The 24,423-nt window shown below is 41.3% G+C and overlaps 1 protein-coding gene across 2 annotated transcripts in view; it reads left to right on the forward strand.

Annotated features, from left to right (window-relative positions):
- The window catches only part of LOC106926308 (ephrin type-A receptor 3-like), a 103,740-nt gene that overhangs the window by 68,833 nt on the left and 10,484 nt on the right, over positions 1–24,423 (forward strand). For both annotated transcript variants that reach the window (XM_088014615.1, XM_015001139.2), the window contains 4 exons: positions 12,019–12,086; positions 12,749–12,874; positions 13,434–13,619; positions 22,642–22,703. In XM_088014615.1, coding sequence (XP_087870741.1) covers positions 12,019–12,086; positions 12,749–12,874; positions 13,434–13,619; positions 22,642–22,703 — 442 coding nt within the window. The remainder of the gene's footprint in view (positions 1–12,018; positions 12,087–12,748; positions 12,875–13,433; positions 13,620–22,641; positions 22,704–24,423) is intronic.

A 24,423-nucleotide genomic window follows, 5' to 3' on the forward strand; every position in this document is an offset into this window, starting at 1 on the left:
CTCTCTTTCTGACTCTCCAGCTTTCATTTCCTGTTTTGTTCTTGGAATTTGCATTTGGATGAATCCATCGACAATCACATGTACTCGCTGTGACCGGCTCAATATGAACAATGATTGGGCTGAAATTGACATTGAGAGGCAGCCAGGTTTTAATTGATTTTTCTACCAGGCGTTTGAAGGACCCCCGTCTCTTCCAAAATGCCAGCTATTTAAATAATCATTAAACTGAATAAAAGTGCTGAGGGTTTTTTTTGTTGTTGTTCTTTTGGAGCAACAATTCTGTATTTGAAGGATACAGTTTATTACAAGAAATTAGAAATGCATTCAAATGTAAATTTATTCCAATAAAATGTTTCAAAGAAGAGACAGAGATTACACTGGGAGTGATACATTTCAAATGTGTATTTCTCTCAATTTTAATTATTAGAAAATGTAACTAATACAGATCAAAATTAAAGTTTGTTTGGAAAAGCGAATGTCATAAATAAAGACAAATTTAAAAGGGGGGGATTTAACAAAGAAATGTTATAGTATGGGAGCACACAACCATCTAGAAGACCTCTACAGTTATCCATCAAACACCATTGACAAGCAGGATGAGTTTTCCTAAAGGTGCGCTGTCCTAGCATAAAATCGGAAAGTTAAGTAGAAAAAACAAGTGGGGTAAACGTTAAATAGTAAAATAGAACTTTTTCGAATTGAATTACAAAACTAGATGCACTTTTCTGATACTGTCATTTCCTGTCCCATGTTCACCTTCAAACACTTTCACCATCCGCCGCAGCCTTCGCCGGCAGCGTACCGAACGACTCTGCCACATGAACAAGCTGATTTGCAGGCGATTCTGTTCTCTCCTGTTCTCATTTAATAAAGTGCTGTTATGCTATTGTTACAGCGGGAGGGAAAACATGAAAAAACACCCAAAGCTACTCAGACGCAGCACGCTGCTGACAAATCACACCAGTTATTGCTGTGTGCATGCCATTACTGCTCAGCTCGGCGAGTCTGCGTTTGCAAGCATTGTGTGGCTTGCATGTGAAGTTTTGCTCTTTTGTCCTCCTGAGGTTGCCTTGGCAGGCTGGCAGGTGCAAACGATGGGGAGCGACTAGGAAACTGGCACTGCCATGGATTTAGCAGATGGCCTTTCACTCATGAAGCATTCTCCCCCTTTGGTCTTCACTTTCTCCCACTCCTTGTTGAACATCTTACAGCTTCTGCCTCTGAGCGTCTTTGGCTGTGTGTCTCGGCGTGTCTCAGGTTTGGGGCGTCGTTTTGTTTGGAATCTAATGATCCTGCGGCCGATCAGACATCTCCTTTTCTGATTTGCTGCGGGCTTCGGTTGCACGCCAGATTCCTGTGTGTTTTTCTGTCTGCATCTTTTTTAATGTGGGAGTTTTGGAGACAAGTCGACATGAATTTGTTCCGTCTTTGACCGAGGCACATTTTTAAAATGGTTTATCTACTTCGTTTCCTAAATTCTTTAGCTGAGGGATAACTTTTGATTGAGCTGCATATTGTTCAGCAGGGTCATGAAATGAAAAGAAGTGCAAAAGAAAAATTGCCCAAAATCTGATTCATATTAGTTTTTGTCAGACATGTTCATATTCCAATTTTTAGTACTCCATGTTTTCACCATTTTAAAAAGAATAACATTCTTGAACTTTTCCAAAGGTTTTTTGTTTTTTTTCTAACAAACTGCAAAAGTATTTCACTGGGATTTCACGTGTAACACAAAATTGTGAAATTGAACCAAAAGCACACAGAATTTTTCTTGCAAATAAAAATTTAGACATTTAATTGAAGGGGACACATCCAGAAGTTGCAGGACCACTGCTCTAGCCACGTAGGGCTCTAGGGTTAAGGTGGGGGAAACCCTGCTTTCAGCAGGCAGGAGAGTCTCGCACAACCCAGTCACAATCCCAGTTGTAAAGCACTTTAGACAAACACATCTGAATTATTCCTAATTCTTCACATTACCACAGTTACACAACCAAACACTGCGGATCGTGGTTCTCTTTTGCTCGTGCCCCAAGAGGTGTGGGGACGACCTGGGGGCCTCTGACGGCAGCATTGGAGTGGCTGGGGTCTGTTGTAGGGTGCCGCTTGTGTAAAGTAATCATTTCTCCCATACACTCTGACCACACACACACACACACACACACACACACACATATATTCACACGCACTGACACACATATAATTAAATGGCTGAAGGTCAGACAAACACAGGTTACTGTTTCATCAATGTGGCCTGCCCACCTGGGACACGTAGGGCAGGCAACCATCTTCTCTAGATGGTATGCCTGAAATGCCAAAGACAGGATGCATTAAAAAATAAAAATACAAAAGCTTCAGTGGAGAGTCTAAACATGACATCTGACTTCTGAGCTTTTCCCCTGCTGTACTACATAAAATCACAGTAAAGTACATCAAAAGTTGTGGTTGCAAAGCCACTGTATCTATTATATAAAAACTCAATGAGACGTTCTTTCATTGGAGAACACGAAAACGGCTGAGGGAGAAACATACAAAGCAAAGTAAGTCATCAAAAGGATGATAAAAATAACGTCAGACTTCTCAGTCTCTCTAACAGAGAGTGTTAACTGCTCTAGTTTCTGTACACATTAACAAGTCTTGTTCACGAGTTTGTATGTTTGTGCGTCTAAGCTCTTTTACCTCAGCAGCAGCTGCCATGCAGCCCAGGGTTATTCTTAAAAACTTCATGACACAAACAAGGAAAGGCAGACTGAAAAGGGGGAAGCTTGCTAATGAAAACATGCCTTTGAGAAGAGAGAGAGAAAGAGAGAGAGAGAGACAAAAGAAAAAGAGAGAGAGAGAGATAGAGAGATAGAGATTCGTTAGGGGGTGAAGGTAAAAAATTTACCAATACATTTTGTTCCCTTTAGGTGGTGTTGGTGTGTTTGCTTGATAACGGCACTAATAACGACTTGGCAGCTAAAAAGATCCCATGTTTACAAATTCAGAAACAAAACAGGCCAGTGTTTAGAGGTGTGTGCGCGTGTGTGCGCGCATTTACTTAATGATGGCAAGGTGCGTGTAATGTCATTAGCCAGATTTTGTGTGTGCTTGCTTGAACGATATGGTGTTTTCAATTAATGCGGCTAAGCTGCAGGGTGTACCTAAATACAGCTTTGTCTGCAGAATGCCTTGAAAGTAGCTAAGGAACAGCGCAATGATAGCAGGTGCAGAACTTTTTCTCCACACATGCTCTACGCAAATGAGCAGCTGCTGCAGAAAAATGGATCAAATGTCCGGCAAACGTCACGGGGGGGGGGGAGTGAAAGTAATTTGTCTGCTTCTTGTAAACGCATTCAGACGGACGCGTTACTTGACCTAATCAAGATGCGTGGGTGTAAGTAGCGTTAGAATCATTAGGTAAATTAGTTTCACACTGACTCCCATGCGCAGATCAAATATAAAGATACACTTCAATTAATGATGCAGATCACATGCTCCTCCTTGCTTCCTTCTGTCTCCTGCCATTTTGACCTTTCAACCAGGTTGTTAAAACTTCTACTACGCTACACCAATTACCGCAACGTAGCTCCTTTCCCTGGCCCCGGTCCTCTTCCTCCTTTCTTAGCTTTACCACTCACTTTAATGAGCGGCTTCCAAATGAAATGTTTCCAAACAGGGTGTTAATGAAACATGGACAGATTTATTAGTCATAAGTCTCCAGCTAATCATTTCCCCTTCCTAATAATTAGGCTGAGCTGAGTAAATCTTTTTACACTGTGGTCAGAGAGTGCTGAACCGGAGCCAGGACGGAGATGGAGGAGGCCGGGAAAAGAAAGCTCACTCACTTCTGATCCGCTCACTTAAATCACCCTGACTTTTTGTTACTTTTCCTTTTTTTTTTTTCATATTTGCAAAGCTCCTCGGATTCCACGTTCGGCCTTTTTAGCACCCGAGCAGCAAACGTGATTTGTTTTTTTCAGGTGATGAAGAAGGCTTAATTTTGCCGTGGAATAATGAGTGAATTAAAGCCATTGATTTCATTCCTTGTAATTATTTTTGATTCAATGGCTTGATATTAAATGGAATAACCATTTTCATGAGTAATGATGAGAGCAGATAACCTCAGCAGGGCGCAGCGGCTTGTTTGTGTGAGAGAGCGCGAGGCGAGAGCGATGGAGAAAGTAGGGTAGATGTGTCAGTTTATTGTGTCGTACTGGAAGGGTGACTAATGATTAACTGATTCCATTTTTTCCCCCCCGGTTATTTTGATTAGCGGCAAGAAAATAACGTAGACAGACAGGAAATGAAAGAGGGGGGGGGCAAATTTTTAGAGGTGGGAAGAAGAGAGAGAAGGAAAGGAGGAGGTGAGGACAGAAGGCGGGAAAGAGGACAACAAAGGAGTTCTGATTTCGCAGGATTTGTCAGCCAACACAAGTCAGAGCTGGGGCGTGTTGTGTCTGTCAGGTTAGGCAGGAGACAAGTTGAGAGGGAAGCAAAATCAGCCTCAGAGCCCGGGGTCAGCTGATGTTTAAATGAAAAATACAAGCAAAGGAGAAAAACGGCCAACGTTGTCTCTCGTGCTTCTTTAGCCATGCAGACTGAAGAATGAAATGTTACATTTTGTCTTTTTTTATCAAATTTAATCAAATTGTATTTTAAATTGGCAGCAAGTTTCTGTTCTCTTTAGTTAAAATATTTAATACGAATACCATAGAGTTCCTCCCAAAGGTATTCAGATGCAATGTACTACTTCATACTACAACCACAAACCTCAGTGTGTTTTATTGGGGTTTTAAGGAACCAACATGAACTCTATTCTCAATTAGATTTAGGTTTGGACTTGGACTAGGCCATTTCCAGCACACAAATATGCTTTGACCTCTAGCAGTCTATTGTAGCTCTGGCAAAGCAGAGTCACTTGCTCTGTTTTATTGTTGTTTTTTTCAAGTAACTTGCCACCATCAGTGTTTGAGTGTACATGTGAATGGGTGAAACACTGAATGTAGTGCGAAGCACATTGGGGTCCTCTGGACTTGATAAAGCGCTATGTAAGTACAGACCATGTTGGGGTGGTGAGTCCTGGGCTATTTGCAGCGTTAGCTTTCAACCACGCATAAAGGCAAAAGGTTAATTAATGCTGATATAATGAAACGATAACGTCAGATGACAGATTAGATGTGTTTCTACTGAAATTGCATCATGCACAGATGGGATGTTCACTAGCTGCCTTGTAAAGGTGACTGGTTGCACAAAGGTTTATTGAAGAGTATCAAAGTCAAGGGAGTTTAATACAAATGTGCACCAAACTTTTCACTTTTTAGGTCTAAGCTGTCTATAATTTCCATTCACTTCACAATTATTGGCTACTTTGTGTTGATCCGTCACATAAAATCCCCCCAAAAATATCCTGACGTTTGCAACAAAATTGTTTTACTTCTGTACGGCTCTGCCACTGATTTAACAGCACAATCTTTATCTTATGAGAAAATACACCTCAAGCTCTACACCGTCTTAATTTTTCACATATTTGAGAGCTGACAACATTGCTTGGGCGTTGATGGAGCCATCACTTGACAACAGAAACGGAAGTTCATTACCTACTCCGCGTTCACGAGGTTGACCCCACTGGGTCGAGACTTCTTCCCAGTGTCAAGTTAACTGAATAATCTCAATTGTGCTTTTGAGTAAATCTGGTGCTCGTCTTATGATGGACTGGCAAACTGCCCGGGATGCCTCCATGATTTCTGGGTAGTGCTCACTGGGACGAGATCCAGCAGCTTCCTGTTATCTTAAACTGGAGTAAGTGGGTAGGAACATGGACTGAGAGTTGCAGTTTTATGAGGTGGAGTTAATGAAGGTGTAATTTTAAATGCTTGTTCAGTGGCTTGTTTCATCCTCTGCAGTTTCTTGCAACAGTGACAGTAAAGGCACTGTACCTTCAACGCTTTAGAAATGTAATGGCGTCCTTCACTTATTGTTCCTAAACACTGAAATACTTTTACTTGCATGTAATAGAAAGTAGAGCAGACTTGTAAAGAGAAAGGAAAATTTGTAAAATTACAAAAAAAAATTTTTTGTAATTTTACAAAGTCAAATAAAAAAATGTATGGTGTTCATTTGAATTCATCCATTTTACTCTGATACCCCTAAATAAAATCTACTGCAACAACTTGCCATCAGACATCACCCATTTATATGAAATCCCAAGAGGTTTGTTCGGTAATATAAAGAGTATAAACAGCATAATGAAAACCAAGGATCATGGATAAAGTTGAAACAACATGAAAAGCTTTTAACATAAAGCAACAGAGTTTTGTTCAATCCACTAACTGACAATTTGTAGTAGTGAATGTTTATTAAACATCAAAACGAGGAGACTTATTAAAATACCAGGAGGGGAAACGAGCGCAGAGCAGTCACAGGGAAGAAATAAGACGGTAGGATCCAACAGAGAAAGACTGAGAGAGAGGGGCTTCATACAGGGAATCCTGTTTACTGGATGAGAAACAGATGACTGATAGGAACTGGTGTGAAGTAAGAGCAGGGAGCAAACAGGCAGGCTGAGGGTCGTTCTCTGCTAATAAACTTTAATGGAATCTGAGGAGGAAGTATACACTGAAAAGGGCTTCACACTAATAAACTCAAAAACGCACCAACAATACAAAAAGTATGAATGAACGAGCTAGGGGAGGCGAGAGCTAAGCTGAAATAAATCAACAAGGAAATGTTCAAAGTACAGACAGACAAAAACCAAACATGACAAGTATGGTACAACTGCAAAGCAAACAAGACCAGGGGTGACTAAAGTTTGGTCTGGGAGTCATTTCTGTCCCCTGCTCTGATTTCATAATGGCGGTCAACACAAATTAAGATTTTGTTTTTATTTTTAATGTCCTAGTCTAAGTCCAGACTAGATTCAAATCCAACCAGATTTGAAACATTGATAATGTATGCTCTTTTATTCTTTCCATCCAGTCTAACTGAGCCCAACAAAAATAGCAAAAGGAACGCTGCAACAAAAGATTGTATCAGGAGGGCTCAGTGCAAGTTTTCCCACTTTACAGTCAATCATTCAGTACCACAAGTTGGTGCATCACATGAACACATAATAAAATTTAGAGAGGTCTGTGGTTCTATTGAGACAAAATGTTAAACAGATTCGAGAACATAAAAAGCTTTAAAAAAAAACATAGTAGATGCAGGAAAAGTGCTCCGTTTTTCAGAGAGGGGATTCTTTACCATACTTTTTCTTCCCTCTCATTTATTCTTTCTCTTTTCGCTTTCCCTTCCCAGGGCTGAGTTATGTACTGATTATGTTGTACTTGCCCTCTGTCCTTGTTAATACTCGATTTACACAGCTCATATCTGACTTCTACATCCTTTTTTGTCTCACCCGTCCCTATTATTAAAATTTAACATCCCTTGTTTTTTTTCTCTACCTATTGTACTACATACCCTCTCGCACTTCCACTCCCCCCCCTCCCCCCTTCCTTTAAACTTGCAGCTCTTGTTGTCGCAGCACAAACACTGCCTTGCCTCACTTTCTGCCTGCATCTCTTATGGTACCCTTGGACTTTCTATTCCTATATCTGCCTCTCCACCCCTCCTTGCTCCTCCCTCCATCTGATTGCTTGTTAGTGGGTATGCAGCCTCGAACCCCCATTGCGCGTTCCTTGCCTGTCATCACTCTCTTTCTCCGTCTCCCTCTCGCTCCTCATCCCTTTTCCCAGCCACTCATGTCCACTCTTTATAACAAATAGGAGGGAAAAACAGTCCCTCCTGGGACAGCAGATACAGCCTCTTTAAAGAGGATAAACAAATTGCAGTAAACATAAAAGGAGAATAGACTTTTTTTTTTGGAAGAGGGGATACTTTGCTTAAATGGGGAAACTTAAGAGAGATAAAGAGCAGTGAGACAGGATGGAAAAGAAAAGGAAAATGGAGGAGGGGCAACAGTAACGATAATATATGGACGGGGGCTTGCTAGTGGAATGACAAATGGGTCTCAAGTGACGGAGTATTATATTAAAAAGTAAATTGATATGCAAATGTGGAGTGTGTGGCTTTTGGAGGACAGGGGTAGCCTGTTGTCCTCTCTGAAGTAGAACAGAGGCAGAGAGAAAGGTGAGAGCTGGGATTCTGATAGCGATACAGTGGTCCATTAATGTGTGTGTTTTTGTCTCATCGGTGCAAGAGTGTGTGCTTTACATCAGGGTCGGATGTGTAGCATGTGTGGTGGGGGGAGGAGGAGTGCTACTTTATGTGAAGCTGGGTGATGACTAAGTTTGGCGATAATTTCTCCCCCCGTCGATGGTGGTGTTCATACCACGCAACAGGTGAAAGCTGGGTAGAAATGGAGGAAATTCAAGAGTGTATGTATGCCGACACAGAAATAACTCTTCTTTATGGTGGTTTTTGGAAGCAGTTGTGGATTACTTCACCGATTAATCCCCACAATTAACAATTAATTGTGGGTAATTACAACAAATGCTTAATGTTGATTAAGATATCTATTAAGAAAAAGTTGAAATTCTCAAGACAAAATGAATCTTTGACGTGTGACGCTTTGTGACCAGTTATGTGGTCAAAGCTCGACTGGTAAGCGTAGCTAAATATTTAGCAGCTCAAAGGGTAACGTTAGAGGCAGTGAAAAAAAACACTGTACACACAATCAGTACAACACTTTAACATGATTGTACCAACTTCCTCTTATATTTAATTCTGTGGAAGAGGTTCAGTGAAGTTTGATCATGTTGTTATAGCATAAAGTTCAAACTGGCAGTCGATGACGTTTGAGTCCTTCTCTGATCTAACCAACTGCTTGTTCTGTTGTCTACATTTCACAAACATATACTGAACCTGTTTCTGACAAAACAGGACTGTGCAATTGAAATAAAAATTTTTTACTTCAGGCACATTTCAAAAGCTGGGTGAAATCTGCTTTAATAACCCATCATGAGGCTTTATGTGTACTGTAAGACAACACTGAGTTAAAGACTCGTATGCCAAAGTCAAAAACATCAACGCAAGTTAACAAAGTTATTTTTAGCTAGCTTAAGGTACTAAATAAGCTAAATACAATTAATAAGGCTAATAATTAAACTCATTGAACTGATTTTTAGTAAGTCGCGTAACTTAAATGTAAATTTGAACGGGCTTAAAAGAGTAGAACACAGTTTTAATTTTGATGTTCTGAAACTTGCTGTAACCTTGTGCGCAAGTAAGGAATAGAAATAGGCAAATAAGTACGTATATTGGCGGAAAACGATCGCCGCATTGTCCTCCTGAGTCCAATTCTACTGCGTTTAACAGATGAACCGAAGGTCAGCCGCATTCAGTTAAAAGTATTAAATAGCTGTTTGGAGCGTATACACCCAGACGCAGCTGTCGAGGGAAACAAAAAAGCATGTCCGTGTCAGATTTTGCACCATGTTTAAGACTGCTGCGTTAATGAGTCATGACACTTCTAACTGGAGAGGAGGAATGAGCTGCTCTCTAATTACTATGGAAATGTGTTCATTCCCCATCAGACACACATATACATATGCAGCCATGCACTCAGTGAGTCACGCACACACATTAACACACCCAGCAGTGGCGGAGGGTAGAGGTGGGGAGCTGTTTCCGACAGGTTTTGCAGAACATGTGCATGCATATGAGTGTGTGTGTGTGCGTGTGTGTGCGTGCGTGTGCGTGTGTGTGTCTTTGTGTACGGCTTTGGCTCCCTTGGGGGTTCTCACAGTCGGAGCAGAGGTGTCACCCATGTCCCCATTCCCCATATGTTTTAACACACATGGCCCAGAGCACTGAGTATATGAGAGTGGAAGTCAAGGGGGTAATGATAGTCCCTTAGTGTTCGGCTAGCTTGATCTCAGCTGATAACCAGGTGGGACCAAATGAGCCCTTCTTAAGAACATTATCCCCCCCCACCTCTTTATCCTCAGACACCAACCAGCAGTCTCCACCATTATGCACATGTGCCTGCATGTGTGTGTGTATTCCCAATGCAGCTTATTGATGTTAGGGCTACAGCAGGCCTTCAGCTGTGTAAAGTCAACAGAAGAACTAAACACCAAATGAGTGAGTGCTGCTGAGCATAGTAAGACCCCGGATTTTCCTCGTTTCTGCTCCGCCATCTCGTTTCTCAGTCACAGCAGGCCCCTCCATCTCCTCCGCTTTTCTTCTGTCCATCTTCATCTCATTTCTCCACTCCTTTTCCTTATCAAATCTTTGCTCTCTGTCTCGTTCAGTCTCGGTTTTCGCTTCTGTCCTTCTCTCTGCTGATTTCTTAAATCACATACTGTGTGTACCGTAGATTCCCAGTTACCCCTGGTCCTGAGCCCAATTCAATTGATCTTCTCGAAGGACGGGTATACTGACTAGATGCTTTGCTCCCGGTACCAGGAGACCTGCAACCTTAAACTGGCTGTCTGCGGATACGTAAAACAAAATGACCTTTTAGAAATAAAGAATAAACCACCAAGTAAGCACTAGTGGCAAACGAGCGTCTTTTACTTCTACTCACTTTATTTAAATAGTGACAATTCAAAAAACACGTCATCTCAAAAGAAGTCAATTCAATCCAGTCATGCAGATTCAAAGTCCAGTAAATACTTTTCAAATGGATTCTACTTATCAAACAATACATTTAAGTTTAGCTTACCATTCACATTGGCTAAAGAGTTTTCTATCCAAGGAAAACCAACAGATTGCATTGAGTCAGTGACTTGCAGCAATAACTCCTCCTGGATCTTATAGCGATAGTAGACAATTATTTGTGTACTATCGCACAAATAAGTACTATTGACTTGAGTGCAACTTGAGTCCAAACTTGAGTCATTATCCTTCTTGTCTCGTTGCTCTTTTGTCATATTGTTAGTTTAAACTGTTTTCTGTTCCCTAAATAAAAAGGACGAGACAAGCAGCAGTAAGCTAGTGCATGTTTTACATTCCTGCTTTCTTAAGAATTTAAAGCAGATCCCTAAATCTTAGAGGTTTCTTGTTGTTATTTTACTAGCTGATTATGCGTCTTAGCAGTGTTTGACACAGAAGCTGCAAAAAAGCAGAGATAAAAAAAAAAAACAGACATACAAACACACACACATCCTGGCAATGGTCTGCGGAACAGAATAAGTTAAACACATCCTCACAGCTGCACTGCAGGATTTAGTTGATCAATTTGTCAGTATTTCTGTATTGATCTTTTGATTGACCCATGCCCAAAGGCGTGCACGAGTGTGCAGTAGCAGGTGAGCAGCACACACTAGTGGGTCTGTGTTTGATGGTCGTGGTTAGACTGGTAAAACAAAATTTGTTTTTTGTTTTTTTTTAATACACAAATTTGTGGCACAAACATTCCTTCTCTTTAACATCACGAGTGCATCACGAGGTCAGGGAAAGGTAAAACGAATGATTCAAGGAATTTTTTCTTCTTTAAATAAACAGTCATAAAAAGTCCCTTTTTTTCATTTTAAACCAAAACAGCTAAACACAAATAGTTTGAAGCCTTTTATGCACCTATTCACACTGAAAGCGTCACATAGAAAGAGAAAACCAGCAAAAAAAAATGTAATCCAGAATACGTATCTGTCAGTCAGCTTCCACTTTAACCATTACCTTACCATCCTTTGAAAAAAATATTTTTCTAGCTTTTAGCTCATTACAGGGTATTCTTTGATTTAGCTGCAACATGACGAGAACTGAAACCCAACTCAAATTGGCGTCAATCATAAATTACCTTCCTCTCTTGAAGTCTTATTTCAGTTTTAAAAACTGAATAGAACAAAGACGTATGTATGTACATGAAAATACTGATGTAGAAAAAATATTTGTAGATTCAGGAAGCGTGATTCGTTAGTGTTTTTGAGCTATAGTTTGGGTAAGAGCCGCATCACGCAATGCTACAACATATAAAACATGATGTAGTATTGCATCATGTGCAAACATCTAAGTGGATTTTCAGTCTTCTCAAGCTGCTTTTGGCTGGAGAACTGCCATTACCTTCTAGGCTGAAAACGCAACCATGCATTTCTGTTTCAGACACTGTGGATACATAAAGGCCAAGCAGGACCCCGACGAAGAAAAGATGCAATTCCAACATGGCCGAGGTAAAGACACGAATGCGTTCGCGCCCTCGTGAATAAATGAAGGAACGGTTTCTTGGTGACATTCATCTTAAAACCAGACTTTACACCCACTTGAGATGAATCAGTTCCGTGCTGCATGTGGAGCTTAGAAGCATCTGACTGAGGGAGGAAAAGCTTGATGTGACGACGCTGCGCAGAACAACTTGACTCTGTTTGTTTACAAGAGCACTACTTTTTTTTTTTTTTTTTTTTTTTTTGCTTGTCTTGTAGCTGATCATAATTGAGTTACAGAGCGAGGCCCCGGATCTCTGAGTGCGCAGACTTCGCAGCTCAGTCAAAGTCATTGTTTTTTCACAGAATCTTATATAAATGTCTTCTGGCAGAGTGTTGCTCCATATGGACTCCTATTAAAATTATGACTCATTTTAGCACCATTGCTGATGAATTGTCTAATTGTGTTATTATGTGTTACATCATATGGAGAGCGTCAAAAATAAAGCTCCAGTTTCAACAAAGTGGGGCGGCCTTGTTTGAAAAACGCAGGATTCGCGATTTGCAGCAGCAAAAAGCTTTTTTCCTACGTGTGTAACATCGATCAGAAGTTTTATGAACTATACTTCGGATGATTTTTATCTGGGAAGTAAGTAATGTCTATGTTTTTCTCTCGTTTTCCTCCAATGCAGTGAAGCTTCCAGGCAGCAGAACGTACATCCATCCTCACACCTACGAAGACCCAAACCAAGCTGTCCGAGACTTTGCCAAAGAGATAGATGCTTCCAACATTCGCATAGAAAGAGTCATTGGAGCTGGTGAGTTGGCGCCGAAGCATTGAAGAATTTCTCAGAAATCTGTTCAACATTACCATCAATATGTGCATGCTTTTTTACTTTGTGAGCACATGCAGTCCCTCTCAGAACTGTTCACTGCCCAGACCTAAATTCAACTGAGAATCTGCTCCCGGATATTAGAGTTACTGCACACAGACGCTTTCTATCTAATCTGAGTGGATTTGAGTTGCTTTACAAACTAAAAATGCTCAACAATTTCACACTTTACATGCGCAAAACAAGTTTGGGCATACTCTAATAGATTTTGACACCAGTTTACTTAGCAGTTTAATAAGCATTGTGTCTTGTAGAGTATTTTTAAAACCGTTGCCTATTTTACCTCTACAATTAGGCATTACTATGTGTAGTATTTTATTTATTTATTTGCCTGAAATGTCAATAAACAAATGTTTGTGGTTGTTATAGGACACCCCCAAACTAAAATGTCCTTTCATAAGCAAACATTTAAGGACGTTGTGTATATGTACAATGTTAAACGATTCATTTTGAGATTTGATCTTTCTTTTGTGTGTTTGTGCAGGAGAGTTTGGGGAGGTGTGCAGCGGCCGCCTGCGTGTTCAGGGGAAGAGGGAGATCTACGTGGCCATCAAGAGCCTGAAGGCCGGATACTCTGACAAACAGAGGAGGGACTTCCTGTCCGAGGCGTCCATCATGGGACAGTTTGACCACCCGAACATCATCAGGCTGGAGGGTGTCGTCACGAAATGTGAGTGGACACGTTAAAAAAAAAAAAAAAAGAAAGAAAAATCCCTGTTTCTTCATTATGCTTTTTTTTTTGGAACCAGATTTTGGTCGAATCATGCAAAGCGTTCAATTAATTCCTCTCCGTACGAGTGGGTGTGGGTGTCTGTCTGTCACATACCTGTTTGAAACACAGCAGATGTGTCATCGATGTGAATAAGAGCTGACCCTGGAATCAGATAAAAGCCCCATTACCATGGCAACACAGCGGTGACGCATGGCACGGCAGCGTGCACGTGATGTAACTGTCCACCACTCAAATGGCCACTTGTTTACTTCACATGATTGTGTTTGAGCAATTAGAGTGAGCGTGTGTGTTGCTGATGCAGGTGAGACAGACACAGGCCTGGTTCAACAAGATAGCCTGATTTGTTATCGCTGCTCTCTCCAGCCATCCTGCTTTCATGCCGCTATCTCGGACTCCTGCTTTCTCTCCCCAGTCAGTGTCCATCTAATCGTCTCATTCGGTCTCTCGTTTTCTCTCTCTGTGTCTCTTTCCGTCTATTTTTTTCCCCCCCATTTTCACTTTATCGTTCTGTTTCTTCTGCATTCTCAAATCTAGACATGCTAAGTTGGCAACATATGAAATGTACTTGTCCTGTTTTGCATAATACTCAATACTGGTTCTACAACTCGCCCAGTTACAAGAAAACACTAAAAATATGGTTTTATAAATTGGTATTCCTGCCAACTGAAATCAGAAACAGCAGAAATCCAAGTTTCGTTTGATTCTTAGCAAGAAAAAAGCAGCAAATAATGATAGATCTGAAAGTATAGCCGTCATTTTGTGGCTCCCATTACACCCACCTCACATGATAGCCTTTGCAAAAAGCAAGCATGGGAGTTAAAATGAGAAACGTATTGGGTAGTAAATCTAAAAAGACAGCACCACTCTGTGTTCAGGGCTGGAATGTAACAAAGAACATTTCCTGAAGTACAACTTTAAAGGACCAGAGTTTAAAAAATCCCGCTATATAATTTTATTTTTCTTCCCCACTTCAAACCACAGAATCATTCTTTCCATTCTCCACGAAGCCTTTGAACACACAGCTTCAATTACTACTTATTTTTACGACAAATGCTTTTGGAGAGCTTTTTAAAACCGTAAAAAAGTCAAAGAAAGTTTCCACATTTTGACTGACATCACTAGCTTGTGCTAATTTTAGTTCCAGTGATGAAACATGCAGCACCCTCCACACTTTCCTGCACCTGTAACCACCGGCAACGGCCTGTAACGCAAAACCAGGCAATATTTTAATCAGATTTTTCCATCATTAGTAAATAATACATTAACAATTAAATAAAAACATGTTATATTTAAATATTACACAAATGTAATAATAATTTATTACATTCGTGTAATATTTAATAGTAAAACATTAAAATAACTTCCTAAACAAATTCCATTTTGCTATTAAAAAAAATGTGTATTTAATCGCGTAAGATTGCTAAAGGAATGCCGAATGTGAATAACATTTAACTTTAAAAAATACTTTATTTTGCAAGAAGGATTGTTTTGTAACTACAGTACAACAACTGCACTATGAAAAGCTGCCAACAAATGTACCTTATCTGACTCCAGTGATTTAACAAGATGTTAAGGAGTGTTATATATCTTTACTTTATTATGATGCAGCTCTCCCTTAAAACATCCCAAAACTACGCAGAAAGAAGTACCACTTGCGTGAGCACATTCGGTCTCTTTAGATTAACGATCTAAAGCACTGTACATTCTCTGTGTCCCTGTGCTCTTCCTGTTACTCGGTGTGCGCCGCTCCATCATTCTTCTGATCTGACATCTTGTTATGCAGATGTTTGCGAGAGGATCTAGACGCAAACAAAGAAAGCGGGATGGAGAGAGGCGGTACAAAGAAGCAGGATTTTTGAACACGCAGGCAGACAAACGAAGATCCGCTTTTGCCCCCCTACCGCCCCCCACTCCTCTGTCACCCAACGCCGCTGCCACACACGCTCAGATCTTCAGTCCTTCACGCAGAAGTGCTCTACGGCGCCCGGGCCAAATAACAAAAGAGCAAACGGATATACGCCTGCATCGACCATGAATATTTATACTCGGGGAAAGTTAATTGGCTGTGTTTTTAGCCTCATGAATATTCAGCAGCGTGTGTATTATGAATGACACCATACTGAGCTTCTTATTAATTCCTTCCTATTGTTTCACTCCCTTTCTTCCTCTTCTTGGCGACATTAGAGAGGCGCGCAACACGTAGACATGTAATTATGGCAAAGTCGCTTGAATAACTCACAAGTCTAATTTGAAACACCAAAATAAATCCAATAATTACTGCGAAGTGCTTGAAGATTTTTTTTGACAGCAATGACATGGTTGACGGCAGAAACAGCTAAATAACTGAAAAATGACTTGACAAGCAATTTATTTCAGCATAATAAAGTTCTCTGTAGTGTTCTGTGAGTGCGATTATTTTTTTTGTTTGTGCGTCGCCGTTGTTTCTCCATACACAACGAGTGCTTGTCTCCTCTCCACACGTGTCTCTTTGTGTCCCTTCTCACCTGCCTTCACGGCACATTGACGAGCTGATAAAGCCCTGCAGAAACAAATCTCACTAGCAGAGCAGTAATTTCACAGGTCACGGCTCAGGGTGTGCACGTGCGAGCAAAAAGGGGGTGAGAGTTGAGATGGGTCAATAATTCCTTCAGGCCCCTTTTCCCCCTGGCCCCAGCTGGTCCTCTCACACTGCCCTCACTCTAATCAGACAGGCCGACCTGATTGCTCTGGACTCAGGTGTGCTGGATTGGTTTGTGTAGGTGTGAGTAGAAGTAGACGCCGTAGTAGTATTGGTTTAAGTTGGACTGGGAGTAATTGCTTTTCTGCTGTGGTGGGAGTAGGAGCTACGTTGAAGCTAGTTCAGCAAAAGCTGGGAGAAAAAAAAAAAACGCTGAAGTAGCCCTGGTATGATATCAAGAAGGAGGAGTCAGTAGACTTTTGATCTCACTAGCTGAGATTGAAGTTAAGCGAAAAACATGAGAGCATGAGGACAGTCAGATCTTTCTTGCAATTGCTGACTAGCTTTGTACATGTTGCCGCTTTAATTTTGACAACTTAATCTTTGGTGAGCTAAAAGTGTTTGAGTTTTTGAAGCTTTCTTACTCACCAGCTCACTACAATGACTCCCTTTTGTAATTAAAAGCTTCCAGTCAGAAGAAACATCTTGGTAAATGTAAGTGTTTACCTTAAATCTAAAAATGCCAGGGTTATAATTCAGGCCATATGTGGACTAATCCAACCTGGGCAGAAATGTTCCACTTTGATTAAATACAGTTTGCATCCTGGTAGCCTTTATTATGTTTATGAAAATATAAAAGCCTTCCCTAGTTTTTTTCCAAAAGTATTGTTCTCATAAAGCCTCCTGAGCTGGATGTATGGCCACTTACCCAATCAGCATGCTAAATAATAAGTTTTGTTAATGGTAGTGCAGAATTAATCTTTTTTTTTTTCTTTTCCATTTAGATTTTATTGTATTAATAGCAGCTTTAAAATTACATGCAGCCCTTTCAATCTTTTTTGCCTGTGGTAAAAGGTTTGAAATAACCAAGTTGTAGTAGTTATTGGAGCAATAGTTTTGGTAATTGTGCTGGGATTGTGTATATGCATGAGTCTCTTTCTTAACTGAATTTTCCACTTCCAGCTGCTCTGCTTGTCTGCGTGCATGTGGGTGGGTGAATGTTTTCTGCTTAAAACCTCATAAGCCCCCCAGCCGCTGCCATGTGCAGCTCTAATAACCTACTCCGCTGTCTGTCACCTGATTGTTGCCATTCTTATGCTAATTAGACCACTGCATGCAGAAAAAGTCCCTCTTTTCTTTATCGGGCTTTTTACACATAACGAAAGTGCAGCAATCTGCCCTCATCCGCTCATCCCTGCCCCTCCCCTACCCCCACTCCCCTCACCCTTCTTATCTTCCCTTTATCTCCCCAGTCCCTCATTTCATCCATCCGTCCTTTATGTGTCGTACAATCACTGCAACAATCGGCTCATTTGGAAAACCCTCAATTACAGGACTCAATCTCATCTGACACAGACACACACATGCATGCACGCACGCACGCACACACACACACACGTATGCACACAGTCATTAAAGGGCCGGTCTACAAAGGTGCTATTAAAACTGGCAAAGTCGTGTTTTCCAGGCGTCTTCTGTTTGAAGAAACTAGTGATTGGATTTAACCGCGCGTCTTTGTCCGCCGAACAATAAGCGTCTCAGTGTTTCCTGTCAGAGTGTTTTAAAGTATTCATGCTTTGAATACACATGGAGATTGGAAGATTGCAAAGCACAGGCAGGAAACGGGACGGAGGAAAAGGTGACGACGGGTGCGGGACGGCGGGAAGAACGTGGAGGGGCGGGGGGGCATGGATGGATGAGATAAGGTACGAGAGCGAGGAGTTGAGAGAAGATGAGGCTTGAGCTTAAATGACGGTGGCACGGAAAGAGAGGAGATGCTGAGGAGACAAACGTGAGGAAATGAGAGGAGGAGAGAAGTAGGAGGAGAGGTGAAGAGAGGAGAGGAGATAAGGTTATTGAGTTTCTGTCGGTCTGTGTTCTCCACAGCCTTACATGGCACTTCCCAGAACAGAGATCTGCCCTGTGTTAAAAGCTTTGTATCATTTAGTCCAGGCCCTTAACATTAATCAATGCAGAAGTTATTTCATTTTCTCATTTGTACCTTGGGCCGCCTCATTCAATAAAGCAGTAATGTGGCCTAGTGGCGCGCGCACAGATATCTACTCGTAATGTAATTGTCCGGATGTATACAGACTCTATCGCTTTCGTTTACACTCACACCAACGCGAAGCAAAACCTCCTCTCATAATGTAATTTACTGGACTGCGTGCTTAGTCTGCAGGCTGATAAATGCATTCACACACAGGTGCCACTCCTACATGATTAGACCATTATCAAAGGACAGCAGCCTTTTTCTCGACCCTCATGATAAAGGACTGTGACACACTGAAAGCTTCTTTCTTGTCCACTGCATATCAAGCTAACAGGTAAAACATCAAAACTAGAAATCCATCCATCCATTTTCTGTAAACCCTTGTCCCTAGGGGGGTCAGGAGGTGCTGGTGCCTATCTCCAGCTAACGTTCCAGGTGGGAGGTGGGGTACACCCTGGACAGGTCGCCAGTCTGTTGCAGGGCAACATAGAGACAAACAACCATGCACACACACACCTATGGAGAATTTAGAGAAACCAATTACCTGACAGACATGTTTTTGAACAGTGAGAGGAATCTGGAGTATCTGGAGAGAGCCCACCATCCACAGGGAGAGCATGCAAACTCCATGCAGAAAGACCGGGGCCGGGAATTGAACCCAGAACCTTCTTGCTGCAAGGCAACAGCTCTACCAACTGCTCCACTGTGCAGCCCAACTAGAAATCCACTAAACAGAAATGTGTGGCCCTTTCCAAATCTCAGTTTTTTGTAGAGCATTGCAGTCACCACACAGAAAAGACAAAACAAGCTAATGTAAGCCCTCAGATATCTGCTGCTCCTTCTATCTTTTAAGGCTGTTATCGCTACAGACAGCATGTGTGTGAGAACACACCCAAATCATGTAGCTGTCTAAGCCCGGACAGCAGGATGAATGCGTTTCATTGTCCGTCTCTCTTGACCGTATCCAACGCCTCGAACCCAAAGGCAATATCCAACGTCACCTGCATGTGTGGTCCCCAACACACACTCACACACATAATTGGTTTTTAAGGTATGTTTTATCGTCCCTTTTCCCATTTCATGGGTGTTAACTTTGTACGGTGCTAACATGTGCATGCAATACAAAACACGTGTCCACATTTACCGAACACCAACGAGCACCGACACGAACCTGCACACACCGACAAGAAAAGCAGCGAGGAGTCGGCTGCCCTCTCAGCCAGCATTAGACCCATCTACAGCTGCATTTGCATACCGAGCACACAAATGTTCTCCCTCTCTAAACAGAGCTCAAATCAGCCTGTCATTATAGCACCATCCGTCCCCTCATGCCATGGCCTGAAACCAGCTCTCTCTCTTTCCTGTATACACACACACACACACACACACGCACACACACAGAGAGAGAGAGAGAGAGGCTCTGTGTGGAGATAAATGTGACCAGCAGTCCTCACCCCCAGCAGAAGAAAATCCAATTCTCTTTCACTTTTATCCCTGAGACTAATGTTACTGTCAAAGAAGACACCACCACTAGAGACCAGGCGACTCTGTTTGTGTGTGTGTGGGGGGCGTGTGTGTGTGTCTGTTTTCTGCAGTAAGATAGTGAATTCATTTAAAGTGATGTATTGCTGTCTTTACCTACAATCTTACTGTAGGCCTTGGTGGTGTTGTTGCTGCCCGTCTGTGACAGGCGTGTGACCGGCCTCCTCCCTCATGTCCGTCTGCTCTCCTCTCTCCCTTCTTGCCACTTCTTGTTTTTTGTCATTGTTCTCTTTCTTTTTTTCATCTGTTCCTTCATATGTTTTGACTGCCACCTTCTTTCCACATATTTAATTTCTCTTTTTTTGTGTGTGTTTTAGCGTTTTATTACATTTTCACTTATGTAGTCGTCATAACTTTCTTTCACTTTTGATTAAAGCAAAGACATACAGCGTAAATAAAGTAAGGGTAGGGTAGTAGATAAAGGTAGTAAATAAAGGTAGTAGATAAAGTAAAGCGTATGTCAGATTCCATCCTGTGTCTTGCGAATTTTAGAAGTGTGACTGTTTTTAACGCACCTTTGATTAAGCCCTTTAGTCACTTTAATTAAATGGTCTTTTTGAGAAGAAAAACCACCATACAAATTCAGTCAATTTATCATTTACTGTGTGGACATAAGAAGCCCAATTGAATTTTGTAATATCCAAGTTGGGAAAACGGTCTGAATTCACCCAAAGTGGCTGATGTTCATACTTAGCAGTGCAGAAAAGAACTGACCTGTAATCCCCATGTCAGGATTACAATGAAAAAAAAAAAGTATGGAAAATGTTTGATTTTCCACACTTGTCTTCCACAAGTATTTTTATTTATTTATTTATTTTCATTAAATTAGATCACCCCAATCTTGATTTAAAATGACTTACAAGTCCAAGAGTTGTAGATTTTGAAATGAAGCAGATTTATTTTAGTCCCAAGTCACCAAAGTGGTTAAATATCCCAGAACTTCACACTGAAAATCAGAGCGTTCCTCTTTGGAGAGTCAAGTCTAGTTATGTTTATTTGTATGGCACATTTCAGCAACAAGGAAGTTCAAAGTGCTTTAAATTACATATAAAACAAGCATGACAGGATAACCAGCTGTGAAACGAGCGACAAACATCACAGTCATCAGGAAGAAACGTCATCAAATACACATCAACTGTATTAATCAATGTTTCAGGTCCTTTAAACAAAGGCACTCCTAAACACGTAGACTTTTAGCCTCAATGTAAAGGAACTTGGTGTTTCAGCTGTTTTGCAGTTTTCTGGAAGTTTTTCCAGGAAACTGGATGCTGCGTGTCCATATTTGGTTCTGGTCCTGGGAATGCCGGGTAGATTATACCTGGAGGAGCTGAGAGGTGTGGAAGGTTAACGCGACGATGACAGGTCTGTAGTGTGTTTCGGTGCTCAGCCATTCAGTGTTTTATAAACCACAGAAGTATTTTAAAATGTGTTTTCTTCGCTACAGAGAGATTTCTTTCATGTTGGGGAAAATATAAAAAGATCATTTTACTATATCACCAGTTAAAGGCTCATATTGTGTAAATATCCAGAAGATCCTAAAACCTCAAGAACCCTGGAGGAACCTTGACTGTAACAATCTCATCTTTTAAATGAGTGCCAGCCCACTTTTCAAAACCTGCTCTCCCAGACACGTAGTGTGGTACTCCCTCTACTTCTAATCTAAATAATTATAGAGACCTCTCACAGCAAGAATGCTGGAAAAAAAAAATAATGCTGCTGTTTCAGAGTATCTAAAGAAATTAACTGAAAAAGGTATCAGCATGTTAGAGCTGTACAGAAACCAGAGTTCAAAGGTTGGCCACAAACGTTAAAAAATGGCATTTGGAGGTTCCATCGCAAAAAAAAAAAAATCTTTTTAGGTCCATTTATTGTCAAATTATTTTTAGCTCTGCTCATCCTTTGTCTTAGTTTAGACCCATTTACAGCAGCACTCCCTGTCTAGACATCCCGTTTCTTTCTTCCTCCTTATGTTAGGTTGTCTCCCCCAGGATTTTTTATTTTTTCCCCTCGCATCATAGAGGTCTGATTTGGGAAATGCGAACTATTCATTATCAGTGACATAGCCTGTGTGTTTACAAGCCGTGCTCCGTCATTTGTAGCTGCACGCCGAGAGTTTGTTTGGTGATTGGCAATGCCTGTCTGCGGCGGGGTGGGGGTCTGGGTGGAGGTAGCTGTAAACCAGGGACAACTGCTGTTTTTGGTGTGTGTGTGCGCGCGTGTGATTGCAGGTACTTTGTTAATCATTTGTAAGCCTCACCAGATGCCAAGCAGAGGATCATAGGGTGCGGGGTCTGTCACTCAGGCTCCCCTTCATCACCCGCAAAGTTGCACACAAACACACACTGGTGCAGGTGCACAGCGATCAAACCGCAAGTCCCCCCAATCCCCCCCCCCCCCCACCACCACTTCCCTCGAGGCTGATTAGTATTCATGAGATCTCAGGAGGCTCCCACACGTACACACACACACACACGCACACACACACACACACACATGCACATATATATTGTGGTGGATTGGTCTATTCTAATTATCTCCTGGCGTTTATGGAGAGGGCTGATTAGAAGCTGTCAGTGTGACTGATGACGACACACCACGTTATCCCCCTGAGAGAGGCACGGAGGCGAAAAGGGAGAGGATGGTCACAGCTGTGGACTCTGATTCTTTTCCGTCTTTTTATAGTTTTGTGCGTTTCTCCCTTGTAACTGTGGCTTATTAACGACCGCCCTATATTGTGCCTCTTTTAGGTAAGCCCGTGATGATCATAACAGAGTTCATGGAAAATGGGTCTCTGGACACTTTCCTGAAGGTGAGTCTCGTCTCGGCAGGACAGAGCGCCGCACTTTCGTTTTCTCTTATGGCAGCATCACGACTCTTTACCCCGAGATAGTTTTTCAGGCTATTATTGAATGTGACTTGAAGTGTTAAAATGAAAAAAGAAAAAACTACGTGAATAAATCAGGCACCACCACTTTTGTTCCCACTTAAAATGTACATGCAATTGTTTCACATGTGGGGGGATATGACTGAAACAGTGTTACTCTATATTTTGAACAAGGTCTCCTCTGTTTAAACCTCAGATATTTAATTGTGTGTGCTCCTGAATGTGTAAGAGTAGACACCATGTTGAGATCCTAGCCTTCAGAAAGAAGATTGTTGACGCTTACAAATCGTTTAAGAGATTTGCAAAAAAAAAAAAAAAAAAAAAAATGCTTTACAATGGAGGGATGTTAAAACAGCTACCACATGCTTAGATCAGGCTTTCCAAGTGACTTTAACCTGACAGCAGACCTTATTATGCTAAAAGAAGTCTCCAGAAACCATAAAATGTCAGACAAAACTCACTGAAGACTCTGTCTGAGAATATACATGATTGTAATATCAGAAAGAGACTACACAAACTTCCAGGAAACTTTTGATTTCTGAATTTCAACATAGAGAATGTAGGAATAGACCAAGACCTTTGAAATATTGGATATATCACAACTGGTTCCTACTCAAGTGAAATAAGACGTTTACGACTAATTAGAAGTGTTTAGAAACTCTTAACTTAAAAAACAAAGGATAAATAAAAAACAAGAATTGCTAACTTTTAATGCAGTGATGCCAATTATTATGCTCCAGGTGATTTAATAACTTTTATTTCTTCCCACTCACTGAATAAATGTACTCAAATTAAAAGGTTGGACTCTTATGAGTATGAGAAGATGCAGCTGTAATAAAAAAAAAAAAAAGAAAAAATCAATTTACTTTCAGGCTTTTTATGCATTGTTATGAGGGGTGCCAATAAATATGCCCAGCTCTCTGCAGTGTTTGAAAATTCAAAATATGTTTTCAGCTATGATCATCAAAGATGCTGCACTGATTTAACTGGGGAACCTTGAAACGCGTCTTTGCATCGGCCCAGATAGATGGCACATGGTTCCTGGTGCGCCTCATGTTCGACATTCCCCTGATTCATATTCAGCCTTGTTTGTCAGCCAGTAAAATCACTGCACTGCTGCTGAGCCATTAAGGCTGTGATGATGGGCCCGTTTCTAAGTAGGCGCAGATCCCATCTGCAGCACTGAAGCACAGTGCAGTGACAAGATGCAAAACGACTCAAGAATATTGTTCCCAACCGTCCCTGCTCACTCACACGCAATAAAAAGATGCCACATACATGTTTTTTTTTTTTTTCTTTGGGGGGGAGGGAGGGTTGTACAATGCTACGTGTTGAAAGGAAGGTCATAAAGTGCCTGCAGAGCCTGGCTTTTTATGGTTTTAACAGCTCAGCTGTGGTATCTTTACAGTTGTCTTTAATTATGAGCATTTATTAAGCAGAAATCCCTCTGAAGTAACAAAACCAGCTTCCCTCTTCTTGGTCCAACACAATCTATCATCACATGAAGTGATTTTATTTTTAGATATGCATTTTATTAATTTGAATAAAAAAAAGATGCTTCTTGCCATCTAACCTATCTTTCTCCTTCCTTTCCTGCCATGCCTCCTCCTTTCTGGCAGTACAGTGCGGTGGGCAGATTGATAGA

Source organism: Poecilia mexicana, unplaced genomic scaffold (genome assembly GCF_051168715.1).
Source record: "Poecilia mexicana isolate PSO_F unplaced genomic scaffold, ASM5116871v1 scaffold_17, whole genome shotgun sequence".
NCBI lineage: Eukaryota > Metazoa > Chordata > Actinopteri > Cyprinodontiformes > Poeciliidae > Poecilia > Poecilia mexicana.